Consider the following 17,841-nt stretch of genomic DNA (forward strand, 5'->3'; position numbering starts at 1 on the left):
TGGATTATTTAGAATTTCGTAGTATCTCGTTTTCACTTTTTCTTTGCCCTGTGTGATTGCACTGTTTGTAAGGGGCGATCAGAAAGTTTCCGTTCCAAGGCTGTACAGTACAGATTCGGTCAGCCAGTCAGGCAAAATGGGCTTCAGCACTGAGGCAATCGTCTCACCGACGCACAAGTCTGAAATTACTTGTTTGGTAAAACATTGTGTCCTGGTGCTTGAAGAAGTCCCTAACTGCCTATTGCACCTCCTGGCCAGACAGGAATCGTCGACAGTTAAACTCACTCTTTTTTTAAGAAACTGAAGGCGTGATAATCGCATGTGGAGTCAATAGGACTAAAGGACGGCTGCTCGAGTATCTTCCAGCTAAGTTGGCGTAGCTTCTGCATTACGATGTTGGCTCTATTTGCACTTGCTTTACCGTGAAGCAGTGGCTCACAATTCCGCAGTGGTGGTTTTCGACTGACATGCTGCCCCACACATATTCTTCATTATTCGTTGGGTGTCTACCGGTATTTGTCCTTCGGCAGCCAAGAAAACTTATCTGGTAATAGCGTCACCGTAGCTTACGTTTCCCCATTTACCACAAGAATATCGGAAAGACACGAATGCGCAATAATCTCTTGTTATTTATCCACGGCTAAGTCGCGGTATGTTACATATACGCTTCAGGAACGTCCCCAAGTGGAAACATTTTGATAGCGCCTTATACATACATTATATAAAATTCATTTAAAGACACAGTGGAATAAATTACTTGTAAAAGTAACTTATTTTACTCTTTTCCCCACTAATGTTATTTTCTTAGGAAATGATTGCTGAGCCGTGCTGCGGCACGCGTTCGTGCCGTTGCTAGGTTGGCATCGTTTAGTTGGTACAGTTATTGTTGTCGTCTTCTTCTTGTGTTCATTGGCATCACTCCGTTTGCAAGCGTTGTCTGTCCACTAGTGGCAGCAGCAGCGGTTATCGATATCTAGTAACGGTGGTATTATCTTTGGGCGACGTTGTAGTTTTTCCGGGTGGTGTGAGTCGGCAGTTCGGTTGGGGACAGACGAGCAGCCAGCTCCGCACAGCGCTAGAACACGCCTGGACCACTGGCGGCACGCAGGCACTGCCAGGATGGAAGGACTGTAGTCACGAGGGGTACAACATCGTTGTCAACTGGACCCAGCAAGTTTAAGTTGAGTGGACCTTAATTCAAGTGGTGAAACCTCCACCATTATGACATCTCACCATTTGCTTGCGTGTTGCTGCTCGCCGTGACGCCGAGACGAAGAGCAGCGAGTGGAGCGTCTGGGGAAGGCGAACATAATTAGTATTCTTCCACTTCTTATTATTAATCGTTGCATTCCTGCCTAGTGGCCCAGTTACCTGCCCTGGAGCTTGGTGTATGTTACGGCAGTGTACTTTTCCCTGCCTTGCCGTTGCTGTCCGTTAAGGCATGCAGTTCGACAGCTTCCTTGATTTGTGGGCCGGGTGGTGTGTTTTTATTTCCCCTAATCGGGTAGTAGTGGTTCCTTTCTGCTTCCAGGTGCTCTATACACCTGAGTCTGAAGATGGAGTGCTGACCGCTGGTTCCAGCTTGGCTGTGTTATTCCATCGTCGCATTGCGACGTTGGCTCTATTTGGACTTGCTTTACCGTGAAGCAGTGGCTCACATTTCCACAGTGGTGGTTTTCAACCGACATGCTGCCCCACACACATTCTTCATTATTCGTTGGGTGTCTACCGGTATTTGTCCTTTGAGGGACTTTCCCAGGTCGATCCTTGGAGCAACGCCTGCCCCTCCCCCCTCCTTGGTTGGGGTTGGTCAGATATGATGATTTTTTTTTTTTGAGCTTAAGAACTGTAATTTCAAGTTTGATGATGTTTCACTGTTTCTTAAAGGATTGCTAGTCAGGCCTTCATCCGTGAACCCGATTTTAAATTATTGCTATTGGAGCCTTCAGCCGATAAGTAGTTTGAATTTGTTGTGATTAAGGCCTTCAGCCGTGGAACACTTCTCAATTTATTGTCACATTTTTATTCGTGGTTTTTTGCAAATAAAGTGTGCGTGATTAAAAAAATAAAGTAACCAACAGCAATTGATTACGGCCCTGTCCACAATCGTACCCGAATCCTGCCTTCCTTGATACCAGGTCTCAATTGTCCCAAATGTTTTTGTACGATTAGGCTTATGTGATATCGATGTGGTATAGCTGATCAAAGAGCGGGGACGTAACAGTGTCATCCGTATTCAAGCCTTGTTTCCACGATAATTACTTTTCTACTTGTGTCGGATTTCTGCAGATTATGACTAAGTAGTGATGTTCCATTTCATTATAGCTCTTTCTTTCCGAAGACGTTGCGAAATCAACTTTATGAGAGCGTCCTAGTACAACAAGTACTCACGCCATCTCTGCGCCTTGTACGTTTATTTCAAAGGAAGACCTGTAAGGAAGAAATATGACAACTCTGGCGTCGCAGCCTAAAAGCACAGGAAAGGCGGCGACAACAGTTCTCCGCCTCCCCCACGCCTCTGCTAAATGTTTACCGCAGCCATGACGCAGGTGTTTCGCAGCAGCCAGTGGCGTAATGTATGGAGGGAAATATTTCGACCATTTCACCAGAATGTTGCTCAGGGGAGTATCCGTATTTCTTCATTCCCAGTCGCATTCATTCTTGCTACGAATGGCTGCTGTTAAATGTTCAGCAGAGAAATATAGGGACTGGAAAACTTAAGACGACACCTAAAAGTACGTTACTTCTCTTTTATTTCTCTTTATTAAACAAAATATTCTACGTCACAGATACAAAAACAGTTAAAAATTTGCTTACATAAAACTATATCAGTAGTTATTGATACAAACACAGTCAATGTATTTGAAAACGGGTTGGATAATGATGTTTTGAAGGATATGTGTGGTGGAGTGGCGTCGCAACTATTACGCTTGTTGACATTCTGGTATTGTTATTCAGTCAAGAAGAATGCAAGCAAAACATTGTAAAGAAGCTGATGGAAGAAGGAAAGGATTTTGGTATGGTGTTTAACGTGCAAGTAATGGGGATACCTAAGAGATGAAGACGATTAGGAAGTCACGGCCTAGAAGATATTGACCACTTACAATAACTGCGTAGTCAACGAGGGATAATAAATGGAAATTAAATCGATTATTTCCGTCGGAAACGCTGTGTTCAACAGCAATAGGCAATTACTGGAACTTTGGCAGAGCTTAACTTTAAGAAACTAGCTCCTAAAGTTCTACATATGGAGCACTGTTCAGTACAATTGAGACCGTTGCATCTGGAGGAAAAAAGGAAGGCCGATATTTGAATTGTGGGTCGGTGAGTTATCGCAAGAAGGTGTACTCAGAAAACCAGTAAAATGAATGTCAATAATAGCTGTTATCAACAAGGAAGTTTACTGGTGCAAATAAATTTCGAGCGGAATGTATCTTGAGCTTCACACCAGTTAGAGGACAAATACTGACGGCCAAAGAAGTGAGATGAGCAGTTCTTAGGTCATCTGCCTGAAGAATGTAGTACTTTATAATGAAAGAAGAAGCAGAAAGAGGGGGGGAGGGGGGCAATATGTGATGAAGAAGTATTTATATGAGCATTTCCTGGATCCGCAACTAAGCACACGGTGTAATAAAGATAAAACGTACATGACCAATTAACGTTATCTCATTGTTTATTTCATGAGAAGGTATTTGCTTAATTTTTGTGACAAACACGCTCAGTGTCCATGTTATAAAGCTGTGCATGCGCTACAACTGTTGACTTTTTTAAAGGATACCGATGTAGAGCGGGAAGAAGCCCCACGCAGAAAAGATGAGTCCAATTTCGGTCTGATTTATTGTTCGAATTGCCAGAAACTGCAGGTCGGTGGCGAGCGACCGCGAACAATCACACTGAGAAACAAAGGAAGGGGCAGTGTGTAACATATCGCAACCGAAAACGAGCGCCCGAGGACCAGTTGCTATTGCAGTTGGGGGGGGGGGGGGGAGGAGAGCTGGGTTGGGAGTGCGCATACCGGCAGCGGCACCGAAGTTATTGGCCCGCTGATTGTAGCCCTGGAACAAGGTGGAATTCAAGTGGCCGTTCCCAGCCAGTTCCGCGCTCGACGAAAATTATTGCGAACGGCGGCGAATGAGGCACCTGAAGGGGCGAAATGGGTATTTGCTGAAACAACAAGGACCTCGCAGTCGTAAAGTGAACGGTATAGGCCGTAAAACAAATGCTCAAACTTGCAGAAATTAGCGTAATTAAAGCGCCGTCCTTCAGGAGGAGTTGTGCTGCTATGTGGTTGCAGTAACTCAGACCTACGCTGTGTACATTTATGTGTCGATGCTGTGGCCGCTATACTGTTGCACTGACTTGGTGGGAGCTATTGGCAGAATTAATTGAGATGAATCGTTCGGACAACCGAAGACTACTACCTAGGAACAGAAAAGGTTTAGTGGGCAGCGTATGTGAATGATAACGATGTGATATGTCAAGGTAAATCCTTTCTAGATGCGCGTATGAGGGAAGATTTGCTTGGATCATTTTCACTTACATGCACCCTATCATAACGGATTGCACAAGATGGCAGAATAATGGGGAACTATCAGTGAAATGTGCACAGGGAGGAAAACATTTGAAAATGGTGTAGCACTGATTACTGATAATGAAGAGGAATTTTGGGAACGATATTCTTGGCACAGAACACTACGTAATAATAAAGATAAATATAATCGAGGCTCTTGTCTTTGGGTGGGTGTGGTAAGTAGGCTAATATAATCTCGTAAATAATATGCTGGAAGATATGGATGAATTTCTATGCCTTAAAAAATCTGATACAATGAATGGACGTAGCCTTTGGCTGAAAGAATAATATTCACTAAATGATTCATACTAAATTACAGTATAATAAGCCAAACTTCCAAAAGACGTCACAAGAAAATTAAGGATACAATTAATTGTGCCATTCCATTATTTTTACATCAAATATTGTACAGTATTGCGGTGTTACTAAAATTCATTCTTTCCAAGGTCTGTGAACATAGTAAAAGCTAAATGCTTATTGCCTGATGCAATTTTCTCAATCTGTATGTAGCGTAAAGACTAAAACAAATAACTAAGAGAAAAATCTATTCAAAGAAATGTGAAAAGAAATGTAAGCAGATATCATGAACACGTTTTGATCTGTCATCAGACATTATCTGAGCCAGTTACTAAACTATCCTATAGCTAGAAAATTAACTAAAGTAACTGTTTATACATACTTAAATAGTAGCGGACATAAATGTATTTAAGAATTATCTAAAGTGAATGTTTATATGTAGTTAAATTATACGAAACATCTATGTAATTAATAAATTTAGTTACATCTACACACTTGGTCCACAATTTACAAAAGGAAACACTGTTGTGATTTCATAGAAAATTTATGATACGTGAAATACATATGTTAATGGCTGCTAAACAGCACATTTTCTATAACTGACGTAGCAATGCGTGTAGACTGCGCCGACTCAACGCTGTGGTGGCGCAAGGTTGATGGATGTCATTTGTTAGCGCTTGAGAGCGTCTTCCTCTTCCTTTTTCAATGCCTGGATGAGCGTAAGAGTCAAAGCACAGTTCAGGACCTGAAACAGAGAACATAAAGAGGTTTAGCAGTACATACTACGCCAAAGGAGCAGCTAACTGGCGGAGCGCACATTGCATTCAAGCCCGTGGGACTAGTCTAGCGTCTATGTACATGTACCTATATTCAACTCATTCAATTTGAAAGTATTTTGACTAAATGTTAAAATCCAGAGCAGTTCGTTTATTTGGAAGTAATATTCTCTGAACAAAGTAGTTATGGGTCGGGGTGGGGAATCACACAATATGTGAAGATGAGTCTTTCATTGATTCTGATAACGTGGTACATTTCCAGACATAGTGAACTGCAGCGTGCGTAGCTGATGTTACACATTTTTGTTATAGGTAACTAGGTCGTAGAAGCTTATATTTAATGAGGTCTTCACCATTTATTCTTGGCACTAGGGTAGTACTATCTGTTACCTTTAGAATCATTACATTAAATTGCTAATGGACACAGACATAACTTTCAAAGGAAAAACAACATGCTAAATGAGAGACCAAATATAAAAATACTTAAATAATAGCATGTTAAATCAGACTAAGCCACAACACGAAAGCAGCAAAAGGTCGCAAGGTCAGTAAACCTTTTGGAAGAAGAAATTAATAAAGAGAAACATATCTTTAAATGGTCAAATTCATAAACAGTAAGCTAAAATTCAATAGGTCGACATTTATGTATGGAGTTTTAGATAACACAGACAAAGAAAACTCAATAAAAGAATACAAGATCACCGTGTTTAAGGGCCCAACAGAAACTGTCCAGAAAGGGAATGCAATACGACCAGTAGCTTATTTAATATATAGGCTTTCTAGATACTTAATAAAATACCAAAATTCGAAATGTTATAAAAAACACTCGATATAAAGTAGGAAAATCCCCAAAGAAGAACTTATCTACAGTTTATTATTAGCCTTTTCTCAAGTGTTCACATGCAGTAAACCGTAGAAGCAACCGAGAACACTTTGATGAATTATGAAAGAGTCATATACATGGATTTTTCTCAAATTATATGACTCCTAACGCCAGTCCTGAGGAAACAATAACTATGTGACGCAGTGCAACGGACCCTTAGAAAATGAGATACGGTTAAAATTCTTTAAAACAACGGCAACTACTACAATAATATATGAGAGCTAAAAAACTGGGTGCACACTCATAAGGGTGAATCAAGTAGAAGGCTGCCAAAGCTATGATTCAGTGCATTAGGAACCTAACATTTAATAGGAACAGCAAATAATGGTGCCTGTTTATAACGTACACAAAAGCTACCAAAATGGATAACTCACCAGGAAGGAATTGATAATTACCGACTAACTAAGAAGTATCCTTATGCCACCCAAAAAGCAAGAGTCATGTAGAGAGACCATGCAAAAGACGGGAAGCAATGGGAAGCCAAAATAGGCACTTATCAAATACCTGTGCTGCAGGAAAACAGTAGAAGATGAAGGAAACAAGAAAAGAAAAATGTAATATAAGATTAAACAGGAACAGACGTGATACAAACTCAAGTAACAGCGAGCTGTCATAGAAGCAACATTTAAAAAAAATGGTTGAAATGGCACTGAGCACTATCCGACTTAACTTCTGAGATCATCAGTCACCTAGAACTTAGAGCTAATTAAACCTAACTAACCTAAGGACGTCACACACATGCATGCCCGAAGCAGGATTCGAACCTGCGACCGTAGCGGTCGCTCGGTTCCAGACTGTAGCGCCTAGAACCGCACGGCCACTCCGGCCGGCCAACATTTAAAGGTGAAGCAATGTAGTTGTAACAGCATTCCATGTTAAAAAGAAAACTTTTTTGCCTCAGGGCTGTTTTCATAGATATTTGAATCTACATTGTCACGATCGTATCATTGTCATTACTGTAAGATATATTTTCCTTTAGTGGAATGGGAACTGTAGAGAAAATGACTCTCCAAACTATTTGTTTTCCGAAACATTATAATCCAAATTACATTGCCCAATAACAAAATAATCCATGGGTCTACTGCAGGCAATAGCTGCATAAAGGACACAATTATTTCAGATATCGATTCTGTCGCCATCATCAGGTGCGATAATGATGTGACACTCTTGTGGCACGAGCACCGCGACTGTCCTCTGTACAGCCGTCAGTACACCTGTGACTTATTTTATTATAAAATACACAGCGAGAGGCTGAAGACCTATTTACGTCGAATGTCTTTCCCAGATCTACCAAGGTTGTAAACTTTCTGTTGACTTTAGGTCTGATATCAAATGATGGAAGCATTGCTATTGTAGTTTCGCTTATTGCTTCGCCTTTCCTGAAGCCGAACGTTTCTTCTCGAAAATTCACCGATTTTTGCTCTGGTGGTTTTATTTGTAATAGAATTGGTTTGTATTGGCTGTTATTGTGCTCACAGTAGTCCACAAGTACCATCTTTGGGAAAGATGAAAGTTTTGTGTGTGTCAGCTTCGATGCCAGTCTGTTGTGAATAAAAATCATCAGCAATGACGGCCTGTTCTTCTGGCATAAGGAGTGACGTTCTGCCCACTGACTTATCAAAGAAGACGGAAATGTGGTCAAAGGTTGAGCGTGTAACAACAACAACGCTGTACTATTGTACAAATAATATTTTTTTCTGATTTTTCGATAAATTAGTGTAATCGATGTTCTGATTTCATTTCTTTTTTGTTTCATGTCATCGTGTTAAGAAAACCGTAAACAAATTTCGATGTGAATATTAATGTTTATGTCAAATTTCAAGCAATATTGCTATAGAATTGAAGTGTAACAATTGTTGAGACTGTTGTAAGATGTTAAAATTGTAATTGTGCGTTTGGTCCATACGTAGGCAATGTATTAGGATATGTAGAATGCAAAACCTCTGGTGAATACCCTGTCTGTAAGTGAGCGGTAAAAGGTGGATGGCAGGCGAGCGCGGGAAAATGCACACGGGCGCTGCACGGCATAACGGGCTCAGCAGTGGTAGTCGGAGTTGGGCATTGGTCTGAGCAACACGTTCTGGATCGAGGAGGCTCTCCTGGAAGACGTACTTTCATTGAGCCTCGGATATGCCGTTCCGATGCCTATACAGTATGGCAAAATTCCATAGGCACTAAATGGAAAAGTATTGCGACGCTATGAAGAAGTGCCGATACATCAAGAGCCATTGCTGTGGTTGTATGTGTGCTCCGTGCCTCGCCATCTCGCCGCCCGCCAACCGCCGCATCGATACGAACAGGTTGAAACTTTTAGTACTGTATTCGTGTGGACCAGTGTTACTTTTGTTCCATACTGTTCAATAACAACTTAAATTTTGCCAGAACTGTCCTATCATTTAATTATCCTCACAACTAACCTAGCCAGGGTCCTTTCCAAATGTTGTGCAATCCGAGTGTCCCGAAATGAAGAATTAAAGTTTATATCAATAATAATTACCTGCAGACTTAGCTATGTTAGAATGATGTTTAAAGAACTTTTTTGTTAATGAACTAATAGACGAATAACAAAGGTCTTACAAAGTTGGAAGAAAATTTTGGTATTGATTTAGTAGTGAAGTTTAATCATTTCGAGACAGATATAATGGTATTTAAATGAGCAGGAAATAAAATGAAAAGAGTAGTAACTAATATATTGGAAATCTTGAGCATATAATGATTTCAGTAATCTAATTTTTTTAATACAGTGATCATAACAGTTTCAGAGTCCCCCCCCTCTTTTTTAATCATTTGAATTCTGAAGTGTTCTAGACTGATTTGATCAGCAAAGTTAAAGTCAATATAAAAAACCAAAATTTATCAGTGTTTTACCTTTATCAAAATTGACATTGTGTGTGTGATTCGAAAGTGCTATTTCTAGGGTAACCTATGCCCGATTTTAATCAGATCAATAGACAGTACGAAGTTTTGTAGTAAACATTATAGTGTAGTGTTATGTATTTATGGTTTATCCCTATCAGTACAGAAAGTGAAATTGTCAGTTCAGTAGATTTTCTGGTTCTAATATTTACCATATTATGCTGTATTACTACGTGTTGTTTTGCTTGAACGTACATCAACTTGTACAGCGAAGAAACTCAGTTAACGCCTAATTAGGCTGGCGACCGTATTATTAACAAATTGGTAGTATATGCTGTGTTATTTCTTGTCCGTCCTGACGTGTGGTTGCATTTCGGACTTGCTTGACGTATCATTGTTATTACAGAGTGGATGTAAGTCTGATTTGCCTCCATTCAGGTACACGCGGTCATTTTCTATACAAAAATCCTTTCTCACAAGGTGAAGCCCGTCAACTTACCATAGTACAGGCTTTAAAGCGTATCGTGTGTGCACAAAGCGCAGCGTTACAAGCGTACCCTCTTTCCCTGGGGTGTGAAACTGCCCCTAAAGGTGGGAGAATTGGCAATGATAAGCGGCATTAGGACACACAAGGTAAGTTAAGCCACTGCATTATAGACAATGTTATCGCAGTATATATGTCAGTCACTGAAAAAGTTACGTTCTTATCATTGTATCGACTGGTAAAGGACTTCGGATTACTTCTCCGGTTGGACCTCTACGAGGGGCTGCCAAGTGGAGGTAACATTGAGCAAAACTTTCAATAAGTAACGAAACCATTGTACAAGACATATTGTGGAATGGCAGAAATCTGAAAGCAGCAGGGAAGCTAGAATGTATGACTAGAGTAATACGAAGTCTAAATTTAAATATAGATGGCGGCCAGTAAAGTGAAGTGCAAAGGGGGTACGGTTTTCGTTTCAGACAAATATAAGGTAATGTCAGCAGTAGAAAAAGGTGAAACGGGAGTGGGAATCGTTATAAACAGCAAAGTAAGCCTGAGAGTGAGATGACTTGAAGAATTCGTGATAGGGCTATCCTCATCAAAATCGACACGAAAGCAGAACCAACAATCATAATTCACGTATACATGACGTCACAAAATAAAGAGGGTGTACGAGAGCACTGAATCGCTAACTCAATACGTAATAGGTGATAATGTAACAATCATAAATGCTGGATCGCTGGGCCAGGGGAAAGAATCGAAAACGGTGTCATTGGACAATATGGGATCGATAGTAGGAAATAGACAGGGGAGAGACTAAGAGAGTTCGCCATTCAGCTAATAATTGTTAATATAGGGTGATTGTAATTAAACTTTAGGTCCTTAACCAATGAAGACGAAAGACTAATTACTGTTTGGGTACCCTACTTTATAGGAATGATATTCAGACTGTGCGCTGCAGGATTTGAGTTGTTAGTTGGTTGGTTGGTTGATTCGGGGGAGGGGACCAAACAGCGAGATAATCAGTCCCATCGTATTAGGGAAGGATGGGAGAGAAAGTTGACTATGCCCTTTAAAGGAATCATCACGGCATTTACCCGAAGAGATTTAGGGAAATATCAGAAAACCTAAATCAGGATGGCCGGACGCGTGTTTAAACCGTTGTCCTCCCGAATGCGAGTACAGTGTGCTAACCACTGCGCCACCTCGGTTGGTGCGATGTTAGTAGTATTAGTGTCATGACTTGCCGTTAGGCGCCGGTATTCATGCGGCTAGTAGAGGTGAAACGCAAGCACCAGTGTGGATTAAAGTTGCCGACGATCAGCAAGGTGGGCATAGCTTTACTCGAAAAGCAATTTTATCAAAACAACATCAAAACTGTTGCTGCTCTTTGCGAGTATCGATGCATTAAAGGAGTTCGTGATTGAAGGACATGATCCGGAAGTACGAATTAACTGGCTGATTGGGAACTGGTCCTGGTAGATGACGACGGCGAACTGCACCACAAACTGTCAAAAAAGTTTCTATTGCCGTGGCTGGGAATGCCGGACGCCATATGTGATCTTCAAGCAGTGATCGAGCTGTGTCATGAAAAATGGAAACTGCATGGCGCCCATCGTTCTAAAAGTGCTTCGAACAACTGTGAAATGTTATCTGTACAGGCTGTCGTTGTTGCTGATGGTCACATTGAAAAACATTTGTAACCTGGAACGTTAACGTGGTACGCACTGTTACCCTCTCATGAAGCAAAAAAATATATTTCTTTCAGGGGTTTATGCGTTATTTCTCTCCAGGTGATCTTACAAATGTTTCCATAAGATTTGATTGTTCAAAAATAACAAACAGGAGGAGATATAGTTGGAATAGGCCTGAAGATTTGGGATGACGCCAGCTGGAGTACATGATGGTGAGACAGAGATTCCGAAAGCATATAATGCGTTATAAATCGTAAACAGGAAGAGATATAGACACAGATATCAGATCACAATTTAGTAATGATGAAGAGTAGACTGGCGTTTAAGACAACTGTTCGGAAGAATTAGTGTGAAGGGAAGCGAAATACTAAAGTACATAGGAATGATGAAAAGCGTTAAAAGTTGTTTGAGGCTGTAGATATTGCGATTATGAATATCGCGGGAGCCAGTTTGGCTGATGAGGAATATGGCAGTCACAGAAGTTGGACATACAAATTTATATACAAGAGAGGAAACTGTAAAAATCACAGGCTAATTGAGGAAACTCTTCAGTAATGGATGATAGAAGGAAGCACAATATATTGAAGAAAAGACAAAAAATCCGGTAGTATCAGTCGCTTGGGACTGAAATAAACAGTAAGTGCAGGGAAGCTAAGGCGAAATGGCTGCAGGAGATATTTGAAGATGTCGAAGGACTGATTCAACATATAGAAAAGTCAGAACGATCAATGGTATTGAAAACAAAGTGGAAAACATTAAGAGCGCTATAGCTTTTATACTGTTAAACGCAGAGCAGGGAGGGGATAGGTAGAATGAATATACTGTTAGGCTTCTACGCGATAGAGAAAATATCTGATGAAAGGACAGAAGAAGAAAGAGAAGTCGATTTGGGAAACATAGGTCATCCAGTTTTATTGTCAGAGATTTACAGAGCTGTGGAAGACTTGCAGTGAAATAAACAAAATGAATAGCTAAGATAATTCGGAGTTTCTGAAATTAGTAGGGAAAATGGCAACCAAACCAATATTGAAGTTGGTATGAATATGAGTGGAGACATACTATCAGATTTTCAGAAAATTGTCATCCTCACAGGTCTGAAGACAGCAAGGGTAGACTAGTTCGTGACTTATCGCACACTCACTTTTACAGTTCAGGCATCCAAGACGCTGACGAGGACTGATACAGCAAGACAATTGAAAAATCGTAACCCCTTCATCGGATTTGTCCATCTTCAAAAATCGTTACATAATATAATACAAATCTGCGAATTTTGCAGAATAACCTGAAGGAAAAAAATTGGTAATAATCAGTATTTATAGGATCCAAGAAAGAAAAATAAGACTGGAAGACCAAGAACCAAGCCCTCGGGCCTAAGACAGGAATGCAGTCTTTCGCCCTTATTGTTTAATCTGTACATCGAAGAAGTAAATATGGAAATAAAATACTTGTTTTGTAAATAAAACAGCCTCTTTCTGCTGCTAGTTACTATATTTATCCCAGACGCGTTTAGCCTTCTCCTGTTCTAAGGCATCATCAGTGGGATCTATAACGATACAGTTTTGTTAGTTATAGGTTATCAAACAGTCCACTTCGCAATTTTTTGTAAAAAAAATTAATTCCTTACGATTTGCTGATCTGCTTTCCCTCACATCTGGCCTAGAGGTCCCACTACCATTTTTATCACGACCACACAATCACATAATTGTGTTCTCGCCTTCCCCACAACCACTCGCTAACAGCTAGTACTCCCCCCCCCATAGAAAAACCTCTCCCCCCCTTTCTCTCTCACTCATACACATCCATACGGTATAAACATCATAAATAGAAGTTAGCCACGAACATATACTTCGTTAGATTGGCAACAAATAGGAAAACATGCCAAAGAAGATGAAACACGTAATGGAGTCGCAATATCTACGCTGTGAAAAGTAGTGTACGACGAAATAGTTGTACCGAGTGACAAAAGAAAAGTAGTCCGCCACAAAAAAAAAAAAAATGAGGAACATGGTGAACACAAATAAGTGATTGTGTGGTAGGGATAAAAATGGTAGTGCGACCTCCAGACCAGATGTGAGGAAACGCAGAAGAGCAAATCGTAAGTATTTAATTTTTTTACAAAAAATCGCGAGGTGAACTGTCTGATAATCTATAACTAACAAAACCGTATCGATATACATCCCACTGATGATGCCTTAGAACAGGAGAAGGCGAAACGCGTGTGGGATAACTAAAGTAACTAGCAGCAGGAAAAGGCTGTTTTATTTACAAAGATGTTCAAATGTGTGTGAAATCTTATGGGACTTACTGCTAAGGTCATCAGTCCCTAAGCTTACACACTACTTAACCTAAATTATCCTAAAGACAAACACACACACCCATGCCCGAAGGAGGACTCGAACCTCCGCCAGGACCAGCAGCACTGTCCATGACTGCAGCGCTTTAAACCGCTCGGCTAATCCCGTGCGGCTTTATTTACAAAACAAGTATTTATATGCTTGTTGCGGAGGATGGCCACACAAACAAACTTGTTATGGAAATAAAAGTTTGAGGAGCGCGAGTAAAATTCAGGGTGAAAGAGTAATAGAGATAAGATTCAGGTGACATTGCCACCCTCAGTGAAAGCGAGGAAGACTTGCAGGACCTACTGAAAGGAATGAGCAATTATTGAATACAGTATATGGACTGAGAGTAAACTAAAGAAGTCAGGAAAGTAATGAGGAGTATCTGAAATTAGATAAGCGATACACTTTGCAACAAACTCAGGACCACGATGAAGACGAGGTGAGATGTTTCTGTCTCGCAAGTAAAATAAAACATTCCGGTCGAAGCAAGGAGGGCATAAAAAACAGAGTATCACATGCAAAGCGGAAATTCCAGGCCAAAAGGAGTCTTTCAGTATGAAGCTTCGTCCCTAATGTGAAGTAGACATTTCTGCCGATGTAAATTTGAGCACAATATTGTTTTCAAGTGAATTGTGGACTACGACAAAACCGGAAAGGAAGAGAATCGGAGCTTTTGACATGTGTCGCTGTAGGTGGATGTTAAAAATTAGGTCACTGATAAAAAAAGTGGAGCTTTTACACAGAATCGGCAAAGAGAGAAGTGTACCTACATTACCGGAAAGAAGACGGGAAAGATTGCTAGGACAATGGAGCTCGAGAGAACTGTAGAGGCTAAAAACTGTGGGGGAAGACTGTGACTGGAACACCTCCGACAAATAATTAAGGAAGTAGAGTGCAAGCGTTATTCTGAGACGGAAAGGTGTGCGCAGGAGAGGAATTTGGGGCAGGCTGCATTAAAAAGGAATTAACCTGACTGACAAATTGCCGGCGACTGCGAATATGCAGAGCAGTTAGGGGCTGAAGTGAGACTCACGTTGATGAAGCAGACGAGCATGGCGAGCGCGCAGATCCAGGCGGCCTTGTCCTGCAGGAACCAGGTGAGCTCGTCGACGCAGCCGTAGAAGTAGACGTTGCCGGTGACGGTGTCCCGGCAGCTGCTGGACAGCGGCTGCTTCAGCGACATGTAGTCGCTGGGGCCGTCCGCGCCGCAGCAGCCCACCTGCGGAAACAAGGCGGCGGTCACAGTCTAGGCGCTGGGTATCGCTGAAGGAACCGTTTTTCACTTATACCGGTTTTCTTTAAACTCCAGTTTAGCCTGACAGTGAAAACTGCTCAAAGTAGCGGGTGATCAAAAAGTCAGTATAAATTTGAAAACTTAGTAAACCACGGAATAATGTAGATAGGGAGGTAAAAAATGACACACATGCGATTCTGTAACATATCGGCGTACTTCTCACCCGTCACGGTAGCAGTTACCTGCTGTCCAGCGCCATCTGTCGGACATTTTGTGAACTTTGTTTTATTCTAATAAAACCCCATATCATTCCAAGCATGAGTGTGAATTTGTACCTCTCTATCTACATTATTCAGTTTACAAATTTTTACTGACTTTTTGATCACCCTGTAAATGGTTTCTGAAGTAACCAACTTTCGGTTTTAATTTTTGTCAGTTCCTAAGGTAATCGTAAACAGCGGACAAAGACTAAAAAATTCTATGGTCCCCTGAGAATTCTGCATTATAAGTTTCAAGATATATAGAATCAAGATATTAAATAAAATAAGAGAATTAAATAAAACTTAGGCTGTCACTTCCCTCGAAAAGTGGTAAGGGATTGAATGTTCAAAAAGAAATATTAGTTTTTTCCTATTTACTCTATTTTTTTAATCTCTGCTCTAAAGTCATGTTTTATTTGGACATTACGAACAGTCCCATCAATGTCGTGTGACTAGGGCCTCCCGTCGTGTAGACCGTTCGCCGGGTCCAAGTTTTTCGATTTCACGCCACTTCGGCGACTGGCCCGTTGATGGAGATGAAATGAGGATGGTTAGGACAACGCAACACACAGTCCCTAAGCTGATAAAATGTCCGACCCAGCCGGAAATCGAACCCGGACCCTTAGAATTGGTATTCTGTCACGCTGACCACTCAGCTGGCAGGGCGATCATTACGACCACTTACAGCTACAGGATGAAAACAGAGATTGCAGATTAGATTAGTACTAGTTTCATAGCTCATGAATACGACACTTCGTAATGATGTAGAACGTGTCAGGTTAATAACAGGTGTCTATACAAGATATTACATTACACAAAATATTACATGACACTCAATAATTTTTTTTATTTTCATTTTTTTTGGAGGTTGGGAAATTACCCACTTACTATATCCAAAAATTCATCTAATGAGTAGAAGGAGTTGCCATTAAAAAATTCTTTTAATTTCCTTTTAAATGCTATGTGGCTATCTGTCAGACTTTTGATGCTATTAGGTAAGTGACCAAAGACATTTGTGGCAGCATAATTTACCCCCTTCTGAGCCAAAATTAGATTTAGCCTTGAGTAGCGAAGATCATTCTTTCTCCTAGTGTTGTAGCCATGTACACTGCTATTACTTTTGAATTCGTTCGAATTGTTAATAACAAATTTCATAAGAGATTATATATATTCTGAGGCTACAGTGAAGATTTCTAGCTCTTTAAATAAGTATCTGCAGGATGATCTTGGATGAGCTCCAGCAATTATTCTGATTACACGCTTTTGTGCAATGAACACTCTTTTACTCAATGATGAGTTACCCCAGAATATGATGCCATACGAAAGCAGAGAATGAAACTAGGCGTGGTAAGCTAATTAACTCAGATGTATATCGCCAAAATTTGCAATGACCCTAATAGCATAAGTAGCTGAACTCAAACGTTTCAGCAGATCCTCATTGTGTTTTTTCCAGTTCAACCCCTCATCAATGCATGCACCTAGAAATTTTTAATATTCTACCTTAGCTACCGATTTCTGATCGAAGTCTATATTTATTAATAGGGTCATTCCATTTACTGTGTGGAACTGTATATACTGTGTTTTGTCAAAGTTTAATGAGAACCCATTTGCAGAGAACCACTTAATGATTTTCTGAAAAACATCGTTCACAATTTCACCAATTAATTCTTCTCTGTCGGGTGTGATAGCTATACTTGTACCATAGGCAAAAAGTACCAGCTTTGCATCTTCGTAAATATAGAATGGCAAGTCGTTAATATACATTAAGAACAGCAGAGGACCCAAGACCGAACCTTGCGGCATCTCATTCTTGACTGTTCCCCAGTTTGAGAAATCACCAGTTTTTTGCATATTATGTGAACTGTTTATTTCAACTTTCTGCATTCTTCCAGTTAGGTATGATTTAAACCATTTGAGCACTGTCCCATTCATACCACAATACTTGAGCTTATCTAGAAGTAATCCATGATTTACACAATTAAAGCCTTTGATAGATCGCAAAAAATCCCAGCAGGTGACTTCTGGTTACTCAGAGCATTTAATATTTCATTAGTGAAAGTATATATAGCATTTTCAGTTGAAATACCCTTCTGGAAACCGAACTGACATTTTGTTAAATCTTTATTTTTACAAAGGTGTGAAGCTACTCTACAATACATCACTTTTTCAAGAATTTTGGATAAGGCAGTCAGAAGAGAGATTGGGCGGTAGTTGTTGACATCAGACGTATCCCCTTTTTTATGCAGTGGTATAACAATTGCATACTTCAATCTATCTGGGAAAATACCCTGCTTCGGAGAGCTACTACGTATGTGGCTAAGAATCCCACTTATTTCTTGGGAACAAGCTTTTATTATCCTGTTGGAAATGCCATCAATCCCATGTGAGCCTTTATTCTTGAGAGAGTTTATTATCTTCCTAATTTCCGATAGAGATGTGGGTGGA

At 40.5% G+C, this 17,841-nt stretch overlaps 1 protein-coding gene across 1 annotated transcript in view; it reads right to left on the reverse strand.

Moving 5' to 3' along the window:
• Positions 1-2,736: 2,736 nt before the first annotated feature.
• LOC124622863 (tetraspanin-2A) overlaps positions 2,737-17,841 on the reverse strand; it is a 292,273-nt gene continuing 277,168 nt past the window's right edge. Inside the window, exons 3-4 of the mRNA XM_047148657.1 lie at positions 14,936-15,121; positions 2,737-5,612 (exon numbers count right to left, since the gene is read on the reverse strand). Of these exons, the coding sequence (XP_047004613.1) occupies positions 5,538-5,612; positions 14,936-15,121 (261 nt within the window). The 3' untranslated portion in view covers positions 2,737-5,537. The remainder of the gene's footprint in view (positions 5,613-14,935; positions 15,122-17,841) is intronic.

Source organism: Schistocerca americana, chromosome 7 (genome assembly GCF_021461395.2).
Source record: "Schistocerca americana isolate TAMUIC-IGC-003095 chromosome 7, iqSchAmer2.1, whole genome shotgun sequence".
NCBI classification, from domain to species: domain Eukaryota; kingdom Metazoa; phylum Arthropoda; class Insecta; order Orthoptera; family Acrididae; genus Schistocerca; species Schistocerca americana.